At 35.7% G+C, this 13,212-nt stretch overlaps 2 protein-coding genes across 2 annotated transcripts; one reads left to right on the top strand and one right to left on the bottom strand.

Moving 5' to 3' along the window:
• Positions 1-2,835: 2,835 nt before the first annotated feature.
• On the bottom strand, positions 2,836-3,924 carry LOC129919619 (aminoacyl tRNA synthase complex-interacting multifunctional protein 1). Its single transcript, XM_056000562.1, has 2 exons — positions 3,757-3,924; positions 2,836-3,698 (listed from the first exon to the last, which is right to left on the bottom strand). Exons 1-2 carry the CDS (start codon positions 3,883-3,885, stop codon positions 2,892-2,894), a joined length of 936 nt encoding a protein of 311 aa, XP_055856537.1. The 5' UTR covers positions 3,886-3,924; the 3' UTR covers positions 2,836-2,891.
• Positions 3,925-5,685: 1,761 nt separating this feature from the next.
• LOC129918942 (T-complex protein 1 subunit theta) lies at positions 5,686-7,909 on the top strand. Its single transcript, XM_055999711.1, has 2 exons — positions 5,686-5,870; positions 6,075-7,909. The coding sequence occupies exons 1-2, from the start codon at positions 5,811-5,813 to the stop codon at positions 7,653-7,655; spliced, it is 1,641 nt and encodes a 546-aa protein (XP_055855686.1). The 5' UTR covers positions 5,686-5,810; the 3' UTR covers positions 7,656-7,909.
• The last annotated feature ends 5,303 nt before the right edge of the window (positions 7,910-13,212 follow it).

Genomic DNA, 13,212 nt, shown 5'->3' with positions numbered 1-13,212 from the left:
CCGTTTGCGACTTCTTAAATGATTTATGAGGAGCTTAATCTGCCTTCAACATAAAGTACATTAAGCAAGGCTTTGAGAGATTTGGTCTTAATCTCTTTCCGCTCGGAAAAAAGTCATTCCTTAATACTAAGCATTGTCTAAAAAGGTAGGCAATTAAAGCATCTTAAGAAACACTTTAAATTTTCGAATAAAAATACTTCATCATGGTTGTATTTACAAAAAATCATCTGTATTGCTCGATAACAAAACGGAAAAATATGTTTTTCAATGATAAAAGCAATTTTAACTTGTTTTATTCCGATTGTAAAATGGCAGCCAGGCGCTCAAACATGGACATGTTTGAAACCAAAACAATATGCTCCCTACCGTGAAGCACAGCAGAGGATCATTGACAGTTTGGGGTTTTTCTAGCTGCAGGCTCTACCCCGTTACCCAAAATCAACGGAATTATGGATCATTACCACAATGGAGAGATGTTGGAGTAGATAATTTCTCCATAAAGCCTGGTACGCTGCTCGCGCTAAATTTTAGCTCCCATACAAATTATCGAAAATTTTTAGCCGAGATAAAATGGATCCCATACAAGTTATCGATAACTTGTATGGGAATTTTATCTCAGCTAAAATTTAGCGCGAGCAGGGTACCAGGCTTCAAAGGAGAAAGAAATGCCTTTACATTGGCTCTTCCTTTAAGTTATGATGCCAAAAATTCTTAAAAGCTCGTAAAAACAGTAGTTCGGGGTAGACAATACTCCTGGCTTGGAATAGCCGGCACAATTATCCGACTTGAACCCGATTGGAAATTTGTGGGCCATCTTTAAGTGACAGGTAGAGAAGGAAAAGCACACCTCAGCAACTAACGTTCTTGTAGCTTTTAAAAATGACTAGGAGCATATTCCTAGTTCTATTTTATTTAATTTGTCCGAGTCCAAGCCTCGTTGGTGCCAAGCAGTTTTAGAAAACAAAGGTTTCTGAACAAAATATTAACTTTAAGTATAAACATTAAAAAATCCGGTTAGTTTTTCACAGCCGAAATTCTGGCTTTACTTCATTTTTCAATTTTTAATTTTTTTTGTATGTGTTAAAGGTCCTAATTTTCTCTTGAAATTGCTTAACTGATATATAAACGACCTAGAAAAAATACTAAAGCAATATTTTGTTTCAGTTTTGTGTTATAAAATTTTATTTGATGAAAATGACAAAAAAATCCGGAATGTTTTTAGCAGCACTGTATGCTTTCAGCGCACTTTCCGTCTCTTATAATACCGACCATAAACAAAAAATACCAAGACTGGAAACTCGGCGGTCAACTGACGTTTGCCTACAAGCTGCGAGGTGTGGTGAATGTCGTGAACCTATCGTTGTGTTCGTGTCAAATGTGTGGTGAATGTGGTGAATCTATAAATGTGTGCGTGTTAACGTCATTTACCAACGTGGTGGCTTTCACATATATTCACAGACAGCACTGTACACAAAAGGGTTTCGGGGGGAAAGACGTACGAAATTTTCCAGTCTTGGTATTTTTTGTTTATGATACCGACCTTTCACGAAGTCATGGAAAATCCACAAAAAAAAAACTACATTTTAGGTAGGTAAGCGTTCAAAGCAAACCGTGCTTGATGCGCTTAGAATGCGCTGTTTTGATACCAAAACTCATGAAACTTGTGAGTGGTAAATGGATTTCTGCAACGATTCTGCTAATGTCTTTTCTGGGTCTGGAGATCAAATCATTGGTTTTGGATTTATTGTAGGTGGGCCAGATTTTCCTAGATATGGCGCAGCTAGTCAAACCGTGCCACCTATTATTAGCTTTTGTTAGACTCCTGATGACACCTATAATTGGAATGTTAACTGCTTCCGCTAGAGACTCATAAATGGCCGATCCTTGCCTGGCCAGTTCATCCGGCTTTTCGTTGTCCTCAAAACCACTATGTCCTGGGATCCAGATGAGAGTGATTGTGAGGCTTTCGCTTAGCATCGAGAGTTATTCTCTACACTGCTGAACCAGTTTGGATGATGTCATGACCGAAGAAATTGCTTTTATAGCTGCCTAATAGTCATGACTATCTGTTAGTATAGCTACATTTTGGGTTTGATTTAAATTTATTCTTAGTAAATTGCAAGCTTCCTTAATTGCCAGCAATTCTGCTTGAAACATGAAACACGCTTGCAAAATTTGGAAGTCGAAAGGATTTTGAAATATTAAGGGATTCCTGATAAACACCCGCACCAACCCCACAGTCCATTTTTGAGCCATCAGTGAAAATGCAAGTGTCCTAGTCTCTCGTCACAATTCCCTTTTCCCAGTCTGTCCTCGACGGGAAGCTGACCTTACAATTCTTTACAGTGTTCAAAGAAGGAGTGCAATAGTCGGTGGGAGTCAGAAACATATCTGATGGTACTAAATTTGTTGTCACTGACCAAAAGATTTTGCCTTCCAACAGCCAGTTTCTTTTAGCCTTAAAACGCTACAAGACACCTGATATTTAATATGAAGGTCTATGGGTAAAAGGTGCAAGAGAACGTTTAGTGCCTCAGTTGGGCACGACGCACGACCGGAGAGCTCCTGTCGTCCCTACGCTTGCTGCTCTCTGGACCTTTTTAAGTTTGTTAATGTTATATGCCTTACTTAGTGCAGGCCATTAAACGATGGCACCGTAAGTAAGAATGGGTCGTATAACAGCTGTGTAAATCCATAGAATCACTTTTGATTAAAGACCCCATTTTTTTCCAAAGGTCTTACTGCAATGCTTGCCTTCTTAACCCGCTCTTCTATGTTTAGCTGAGTGGGTTAAGAAGTTAGTTATTTGAAAATCTTTTAAACTAAAAAAAGTGATGAAAAGTAAAACTGATTGAGCATTCTTTATATAAATCCATCCACAGATACATGATTTACTTAACATTGACATTCTTTAAAGTCTGAGCAACAACATTACCCTTACCAGGGACATGCAACGCTGATCCCTTAAAACAAGCCACTAAGTCATCATTGGTCTTAAGATCAGGAGCGCAAGTTTCAAAGACTTTCTTCTTCGGATTCAATTGAGCATCTGGATTGCGTGTGTAACCTTCACAATGGACAAGATCCCCGGGCACAGAACCTTCTGGTGGACTCAGTACTTCCACCTTGTCGGGTGTGGAAGCGCACATAACCATCGCTTCAGATGTAACGCCACGCATTTTGGCTGGTTTTAAATTGCACAAAACTACTACAAGGCGGTTTTGCATTTCTTCTAAAGGAACAAACTTAACTAGACCTGAAACCACAGTCCTGGGTTGAGCTTCTCCACAATCAATCTTCTCCAGATACAAACTATCTGCATCGGGATGTCGACCGACTTCGACTATTTTGCCAACACGTAAGTCTAGGCGACCAACATCGATTGGGAGTTCGACAGCGGCAGCTGCATTTGGCGCTGCTGCAGGTTTTGCTGGTTTTTCTTTTTTAGGTTTTTTCTCCTTTGGTGGAGTTTTAGTTTCTTCTGCTGCGGCAGCTGGTTTAGCGGCTGCGATTGGTGGATCTGATGCCTGTGTGCAGAATGACCGAGCTCCGGGTATGGCTATTTGTTTTTTGCCATTTTGAGTTTCCAAACGAATGAGTTCCGATAAGGTCTGTGTTATACGTTTCTTTAAATCTGCATTCTCCTGAAGCAATTGTTGTTTCTTTCTTGCAATCAATTCACGTTGAACGGCAGCAAACTAGAACAAAATATTAGGTAAGAATGGAATTTAAGGCATGGCAAGAAAAAGTAGTAACCTCTTGTTGAAGAGAATTAATTAAATTCTCATTTTGCTGGTTGTTTTTCGAAATAATTTCGACAGAACTCATATTTTTTAAAAGTTTAACTTTTCGAATTGCAGAAAATACAATGCGGTTTATTGACATTTGGGTGATGTGTCTACATATATTTGTTGTTGTTGGATAAGAATAGGTTGTTCACAATAGTATTTATTTATTGTGATCTAACAATGTAGGTTACAGAATGTTCACAATTATATTCTGATATTATATTGGGATATTTTAGGGAAATTTTTCGACCAACTAATGTCGTTTTCCAAAATTCAAGGAGTGACACTCCTAGCTATATAATCACTCCGAAAGGAGTGATTTCAAATTCCAAAATTGAAAAAGGAGTGAATTTTTGGAGTGAATTCTTCACTCCCAAAATTTTGAAGGAGTGACGGAGTGATTACCAATACTTCTACATTTGACTTCATGGACTGACTGTCAAATTGTTGGGTGGTTGTTTTAACTTTTTTTTTGAGGGAAATTATACTTATTTACAAAAAAAAATTCAATAAAGTATTGTAAAAAATCACTAAAAGTGAATTTAAAAGATTGTGTTATTATTTTATTCATTATTTCGTATTACAAACACATGCAAAGCAAACGTCAAATCACTCCACTTGTCAAATTCTTCGTGAGCAAATTCCAAAATTGCACGAAAAAGTAGTGATTCACTCCCATAATTTTGGAAAACGACATAAGGCACCATGTACACTTCGATTTGCTTGTAGTTATTTTGTGCAAATAAAAATAACAAAAACATTTGACATATTCGCACACGGCCTAAACACCAAACAAGAACAGGTTAATTAAACACAACTTATAATAAATAATTATATTTCATGAACTTAAATACCACTTTCTTAAAGATTTTTTTCCAACTTAGATTTTCGTTCAAAAGGATGAGTTTCACAGCTGCTACTTAACTACTTAAATCATGGTTAAACAATTTTTATACTACCTTTCCACCTACCCTAGATTTTTACCTACTTTCAATCCGAGATCGAGATTTATTCTAAATCTACTTAGCTAAATCTGGGATTTAGGGCAGGTGGAAACGTAGTATAAGCTAATCCATAGTACTGCTAAGCTTTATCTCCATTAAGGCTTGGCCACACCGGAGGGTATGCGGTAGCGGTACGGGTAGAGGTAACGGTACTTGTATGAAAAAAATTTCAAACTGACATATCAACGTTCAGATGTGGAATTTTTTTCATACAAATATCGTTACCGCTACCCGTACCTCTACCGCATACCCTCCGGTGTGGCCAAGCCTTTAGAGTAAAAATATGTGAGAAAATTCGAAATACCACCTCCAATGAAACAGGGCTAATCTTCTTCTTCCTTTTTCTCGGCGCTGTTATGATCTCGATGTCGAGGGGATCATAACTATCCCACGTAACTGCTTGGCCACACTGGAGGGTATGCGGTAGCGGTACGGGTAGCGGTGAGGGTACTTGTATGAAAATATTCCAAACTGACACATCAACGTTCAGGTGTGGAATTTTTTTAGTACAAATATCGTTACCACTATACCGCATACCCTCCGGTGTGGCCAAGCCTTAACCTCTTTTTTCTCTTTTATTTGGTATCAAAAACATGAATTTAGAGCAACTCTTTTATATAAAAATAAGAGGACCAATGCTCAAAAATTCATCGATTAGCCGAACTTCGCATTTCCTGGCCAACTTTCATTTATGACTTAACCCCTTTGTACCCGGCGGCAAAGAATTATTGATATACGGTCAAAATAATCATGTGCTCTTCAACTGAACGCAGCTATTGAACAAAACTAATGTGTTACGAACCAAATATTGGGAATTATTTAAATTCCCATCGAGAAGATTCCAAATTTGACAAGCATCATTTGACACCACTACTGTGAATGTAAATGTATCATTTGTCAAAAAACACACGAGTTTAGGTTAGAAAATTCCCATTCCTCTGTTCGTTTGCTTCGAGGCGAGTTTTGTGTGTGAAAAGTTTTATTACGAAGAAATTAAAAAAAAAATCTGTGAGAAAAAATGGCTTTATCCGTACCAAAAGCACCGGGTGTATCCCAAATGTTAAAGGAAGGCGCTCGTGTAAGTAAAATACATAAGTTCATTATTCCAAACTAGCAATTTTCCTTTTAAAACAAAAGGAAAATCCTAAATTTATATCATGCCTCGTGAGAAGCTCGACAAATGTTGGGGGTGCCGACTACCGTTGAGTCATACTCATTCCCTCTTAGCAAACGACTTTTCTGTGAAAAAAAAAAACTTCATATGATTATTTCTTCTTTTTAGATGTACAGTGGCTTGGAAGAAGCAATTTATCGTAATATCTCTGCATGCAAGGAATTTGCACAGACAATGCGCTCCGCCTACGGGCCCAACGGCATGAACAAGATGGTCATCAATCACCTCGAAAAGCAATTCGTCACCTCCGATGCTGGCACCATAATGCGCGAGTTGGATGTTGAGCATCCAGCTGCCAAATTAATGGTAATGGCCAGTCAGATGCAAGACGCCGAAGTCGGTGATGGCACCAACTTCGTGGTAATCTTTGCTGGTGCCCTCCTCGAGGGAGCCGAAGATCTCTTGCGTTTGGGTATTACAACAAGTGAAATCGCCGATGGCTATGAGAAGGCAATGGACAAGGCATTGGAAATCCTGCCCAAATTGGTCTGTCACAAAATCGAAGACTTCCGTGATGTGCAGAAGGTCAAAGATTGTCTGACCTCGGCTGTTATGTCCAAACAGTTTGGTCAGGAAGAATTCATTACCGAACTGATTGCAAAAGCTTGTGTTTCTATCCTTCCCGACAAGAGCACTTTTAATGTTGATAATATCCGAGTTTGTAAGATCCTAGGTAGTGGTTTGAACAAGTCGGAGGTGCTCCGTGGGATGGTATTCAAGCGACAGGTTGAAGGTGATGTCAGCAGTGTTGAGAAGGCAAAGATTGCTATATTCTCTTGCCCTGTGGACATCATTCAAACCGAAACGAAGGGAACAGTCTTGATTAAGTCGGCTGATGAACTGATGAACTTTAGCAGCGGAGAAGAAAATCTGTTGGAGAAGCAAATCAAAGCTTTGGCAGATGCAGGAGTGAAGGTCATTGTAGCTGGCGGTAAAGTTGGTGACATGGCTCTGCATTTTATCAACAAATATGGTCTCATGGCTGTCCGCCTGAATTCCAAATTTGATCTGCGTCGTTTAAGCAGAGCTGTCAATGGAACAGTTCTGCCCAGGTTGACTGCTCCCACTCAGGAAGAGCTCGGTTATTGCGATAAGGTTTGCATTGAAGAGTTGGGTGATACAGTTGTAGTATCCTTCCGTAATGAAGGAGTTGACTCACGTATTGCAACAATTGTAATCCGTGGAGCTACCGATAACTTCATGGATGATATCGAACGTGCCATCGATGATGGAGTAAATAATTTCAAAGGACTCACTCGTGATGGTCGTTTTGTTCCTGGAGCTGGTGCAACAGAGATTGAGTTGGCTATCCAACTGGCGGAATATGCTGATACCCTTCCTGGTCTTGAACAGTATGCAGTTCGTAAATTCGCTACAGCTTTAGAAGTATTCCCCAAAGCCTTGGCCGAAAACAGTGGTGTTAATGGCACAGAGACCATCAACAAACTCTACCTCGCCCACAAAGAGAACGGTCCCAACCAGGGATTCAACATTGATGATGAACAAGTTGGCACCATCGATGTGACCACCAGCAAGGTGTTTGACTTATATCAGTCGAAATACTGGGGAATCAAGTACGCCGTTGGTGCAGCCACAACAATCCTCAAGGTCGATCAGATTATAATGGCCAAGAGAGCTGGAGGACCTAAACCACCAAGGCAAGGTGGTGGTAGTGATGACGAGAGTTAAGTTATCGTTCCTCATAATTTTCTTTTATTATAATTCTACGCATTTCTTCTTTGTTTTTTCACAAAATAAAAAAAAACTTCTCTTTGTTTTTAAAATCGCTTAACATCTCTTCACATTCACACAAACAATTATTTTATTATTTTTTTGTATTAATAACAGGTGTTGGGAGTGATTTTGGAACTACCCAACCCAATGTAAGAACAATGCAACAAAAAATAAAAAAAATAAACTCACAAAAATCTTTTCAAAGATAACATTAGTTTTATTTTAAGACAGGTGCAGATTTAAATTTTATTTACACCCCCTATAAGGGTGATCTTATTAATAGATATATATAAAACAGACAAACTTTACTATAAACATATTTTCAAGAGTGTAAACTAAAATTCTATATTAACTAATTTATGTGGGTTTCAATGTTCGTAAAAAATATATTATTATGTTTAACAGCGCTATTCTACTATTCGATTCACGTGAATCGAAGGATTCCCTTTCTTAATCATGCCAAATTGGCTTTGAAAAACTTCTACCTTTCAATAGCAAAATGTTGTTCCCGTCTGTTTTAGAAACTCTTAAGAAATAAAAATTGTCTAAAATTAATTTTAAACACCTTTTGAACGCTTCTTATTTTAGACTTTCACGTGAATCGAATAGCAGAATAGGGCTGTAAAAATTCATATTCCGCATGTTAATTCACTCAAAGCTCGAATTTTTATCACAATTCATTGTGATTATATACGTAAGTTGTAAGGTGAATAAGATTTCGAGCTGAGTAAAAACATTTTTAAAAACATACGGACCTGTAAGTTAAAAACATAAGGTAAGTTGAATTTCTTAGTTTAAAAGGTTCGAAAGTATTTGTAGTACCTACATTTATTTTAGAATCAAATCGATGAAAAATAATTTTTTTTTTGAATGTTCGAAACTTGTCATATGTTTAACACAATATTATGTTCTACAAAACTAATAATGGGAAAATGTCACAACATATGTAACGGTTTCGAAAAGAAATAATTTTCTTCTTTCAAAAACTGTTCCACTATCTTTTATCTCCTTCTAGATATCATAAGTTGAAGTTATAGATGATAGATATACACTCCTCGCCACTTGAATAGGACACCCTTTTTGTTTTTAATAAAGTGGATATAACTCCAGTCTCTTAATAGTATACTGTCCAATATTTTACTATTTTGTATATCCCCTTATGCACTCTCTTTGTGAGCAAGATCATTCTTTTTCAATGCCCCATTAGTTCAATTTTGCAATTTTTTTCGGAACAACTGTGAAAAAAGTGCTCCTATTTTTGTTCACTTGAATAGGACACCCCCTTTTTAATTGGTTTTCGTGTACAAATCAAAGAAGGTGGAGATGCAAAAATGTTTTCCAATGTCTTTTAGTAATTTTTAGCTAATTTCAATTTAAATGGGTCGCGCGAAATTATTGGCAGAGGAAGAAATAGCGGAAATCTAGATTGTCACCCGATTTTTCACCAAAAAGGTAAAAAAACGCATCAGAGCCGAAAAAAATTAATTTAGGGGGTCCCGTTGGCTTTAATTTTTTATTTCATAGTTTGCGAAGGAAGTACTATCCATTATTTCATAAAAATAATACTTAAAGCCAACGGGACCCCCTAAATTAATTTTTTTTCTCATTGGAGAAAACATGCTTTACTTCATGTCATAAAACAGACAGAAACTAAGGCGTTGCTCTTAACTGCAGGTGTTAGTTAACCTATGGTTTTTTCTTAAGGCGTAATCGCCTCGAGTCTTTAGCTTTTGAAATCACTCGCTTCACTACGGATGCACTTGCTTCTTAACCATTTTTCTCGTTTTTTTCGGCGGCAAAGTCATGTAAACTTTACGCGAGTCGTTGAATCGCTCTTCCGTCAGCTGCAGTAACGGCACTCATTGTTAAGCTTTTCATATTTTTTCTACAATTGGACTCGTTCCGTATAAAAAATGAAAAATTTTTCGGCTCTGATGCGTTTTTTACCTTTTTAGTGAAAAATCGGGTGACAATCTAGATTTCCGCTATTTCTTCCTCTGCCAATAATTTTGCGCGACCCATTTAAATTGAAATTAGCTAAAAATTACTAAAAGACATTGGAAAACATTTTTGCATCTCCACCTTCTTTGATTTGTACACGAAAACCAATTAAAAAGGGGGTGTCCTATTTTTTTTTTTTTTTTTTTTGATTTATTTATTAGTTTAAAAACTCTTAACAATAACATTTTTTACTTAAATCATACTTAATTTTAAGCAATATTATACAGTATTATCTTTTAATAGAGGTTTTAATAAAAATTTAAATTTATTTAAGTTTTGCTCAGTCTTTAAGTTACTAGGAAGGCTATTAAAAAGTTGAATGCCTTTATATAGTAGGTTGTTTTGTGTTGCTGCTCTTCTATACAATGGAAGTCTGAAATCACCAGTATTCCTCAGATTGTAAAATGAATTTGTTATATAGTTCACGTTCCGTTGTAAATATGCAGGATACATTTCATTTTTGATTTTAAAAATCATCACAAGCGCATTAAATTTTAGTCTTTGTTCAATATTTAACCATCCGAGGACAGTAAGCATATCATTAATTGGTGTTCTATAATCGCACTTAAGCACTGTTCTCATTGCTCGATTTTGTAATACTTGAAATTTTCTTATATTTTCACTATTTGACATGAATATAATCGAAGAACAGTAATCAAAGTATGGAAGAATCAATGTATTATAGATTGTCACAGCACAATTTAGAGGAATATACCTCCGGATTCTTTTGAAAAAGCCGATTTTTTTTGAGATTTTAGCGCACTGATTATAAACATGTTGATTAAATTTGAGTTTATTGTCGATAAAAACCCCGAGATATTTTATTCCATCCACACATTCGATAGGTTGATTATTTATTAGTATGTTGACATTCAAACCACCGTTATTTAAACACATACATTTAGTCTTAGTAACGTTTAATTTTAATTTATTTTTACAAAGCCAGATGTTAATTTTTTCAATTTGATTTTATATTAAACTTTCACATGATTTTAAATCGTCTCCTACAACGTAAATCAGGGTATCGTCTGCGAATAACGACATTTTAGCATCAGATATAGTTTTAACGATATCGTTTATATATAAAAGAAACAGAATTACACCCAATTTTGATCCTTGAGGCACACCAAGATCAACCTTTACCTTTTCCGAAAATGTTTCATTTATCTTTACTCTTTGGAATCTTTCCGACAGATAACTTTTAAACCATTTCACTTCAACTTCACGAATACCATATTTATTAAGTTTTTCAATTAATATATTTCTGTCTATCGTTTCAAACGCGCGTTTTAAGTCAAGAAAAACACCAATAATAGTTTTACCGCTATCAATTTCTTTTTTCCATTCGTTAATAAGCCAACATATCGACGTTTCGCATGAGTGACCTTTTCTAAAACCCGATTGTTCTAAACACAGTATATTTTCTTTTTCTATATAATTCGTAAGTTGATTACACACAATCTCTTCGAGGATCTTTTCATAAGTCGGAAGCATATTTATAGGTCTCCAGTCTTCTGGATTTTTAGGATTTTGCACTTTTTCGATAGGGATCACAACTGATTCTTTCCAGCTTTCTGGGAATTCACCATTTAAAAGAGACAAATTAATGATTTTTAATAATTTTGGCAAAATTTCATTATTACAATCAAGCACTATTTTGCAATTTAGCCCAAAGCAGTCTTTTTTCTTATTCATAGCTTTGATTGACTGTTCAAGCTCTTGAATGTTGATTAATTTAAATTTAAATTTATTTGTATGGATTAAGATATTATCAGAGTATGGAATTTGTTCTATGCTATTATGAATAGCTTCGACACTTTTTACAAAAAACGAGTTAAACGCGCCGGCAATTTCCATTTCGGTTTTGAGTGATTGATTTTCAATTTTCAACTCTTTTATTACATTTTTATCTGTTTTTAGAATTTGACTCTTCAAAACTTTCCATAACCCTTTCTGATCACCAGCACAGCCGTTTATTTTAGATTCGATGTATGAACATTTTGCCTTAACACATTCGCGTTTATAAACATTTCTAGATATTTTATAAATGTTCCAAGCTTCCAAAGAATTTTCAAATCTAGCCCGTTCATATGACACAATTTTAGATCTTTTTAAATTATATAATTCGGTGTTATACCATTCCACTGAGTTTTCGCGTAATTTAGAAGATTTTGTGATACTAAGCAATGCTGCTTCAATACCTTCTTCAAATTTCTTTGCACAAATATTTAAATCATTTGTTTCGGTTATACTATTGAAGTTTTCACAATTTAAAGCACTCACAAAAGGGTCATGGCTATATTTTTGGTATTTTTTTCGATTTTGATTCGCGTTTTTAACTGAGTTCGTATACAATTTTATACTCAAACTTTCATGATCTGATATTTTCCACTCATCACGAACCGAAACGTCTAGCTTTAATGTATGGTTAGCTAAAACATAGTCTATTAAGGTTTTGGAACTTTGAGTTACTCTTGTAGGTTGGGATACACATTGTTTAAGGCCAGTAAATATCAAAAAATCGTTTGCAAAGTTACATTCATAATTATTTTTTGCTAAAAAATCCACATTAAAGTCACCTAAAAGCACAGTTTTTTCATTTTCACTTGTGTTATTTAATGTCCATTCTTTTAAGAACTCAAAAAATTCACGTACAGGCATTTTTTCTGATCTATATATTAATATAATGTTCCATGAATCACATCTTACAGATATCTTTATTGACAAAATCCATACCTTTTTTTCAATTGAGAATTGTTTCACTTCCACAGACCTTATTGATTTTTTAACATAAATAGTTACTCCACCTGTATGGCGAGAATTACTTAAACAATTATAAATCTTATAGTCATTCAGGGATACTTCACATTTTTCGATTTCAGGTGTGAGATGAGTTTCAGTTAACATCAAAAAATCAAATTTATTACTTTTTGTAAATTCTTCAATTTGTTCAAAATTTCCGGTGATACCTTGCACATTTAGGAGGGCCCCGCTAAGAAACCTAGGGGGTTTTTCATTTAAAAAGGTATCGATTAGTTGCTAATACTGCACCCGACTTCTCACCCCATCTAACTTTTTGAGATAAACCGGGCAGAAGTAATCCAACGTTTTATGATCAGTATTTAGATTTAAACCGAGTCTCTCGTTTGTTCTTACACAGTTTATACATTTGATAATTTCAGCACTATCGCAGTCTTTCGCGTCATGTTCACCACAGCAGTTACGACAACAAGATTTATTTTTACATTCTTGCGAAATGTGGTTAAAACCCAAACATTTATAACACCTTTTTACTAAAATTGATTCAAATACTTTGCATTTATCCCAACCGACATTGACTCGCCCTACTTCCATGACTTTGGCAAAGCTTTCACAATCCAATTCCACTACCGCATTAAAGTAAACAAACTTTTTTTCTCCTTTCTCTACAATTTTTTTTATTATTTTCATGCACTTTATTTCACTCGCGGCAAGCATAGCGTTTTGTGCTCTTAAGCTTTTCTCTATTTCC

Source organism: Episyrphus balteatus, chromosome 4 (genome assembly GCF_945859705.1).
Source record: "Episyrphus balteatus chromosome 4, idEpiBalt1.1, whole genome shotgun sequence".
Classification (NCBI taxonomy): Eukaryota; Metazoa; Arthropoda; class Insecta; order Diptera; family Syrphidae; genus Episyrphus; species Episyrphus balteatus.
Note: the sequence above shows the minus strand (reverse complement) of the source record. Positions and strands in the feature narration are given on the sequence as shown.

Excerpts from the sequence above, each read along its gene's own strand:
- LOC129919619 (XM_056000562.1), bottom strand. The coding sequence starts at position 3,885 with ATGTCAATAAACCGCATTGTATTTTCTGCAATTCGAAAAGTTAAACTT. Across the intron at positions 3,699-3,756 it reads TTAATTCTCTTCAACAAGAG|TTTGCTGCCGTTCAACGTGA; the intron begins GTTACTACTTTT and ends ATTTTGTTCTAG.
- LOC129918942 (XM_055999711.1), top strand. The coding sequence starts at position 5,811 with ATGGCTTTATCCGTACCAAAAGCACCGGGTGTATCCCAAATGTTAAAG. Across the intron at positions 5,871-6,074 it reads TGTTAAAGGAAGGCGCTCGT|ATGTACAGTGGCTTGGAAGA; the intron begins GTAAGTAAAATA and ends TCTTCTTTTTAG.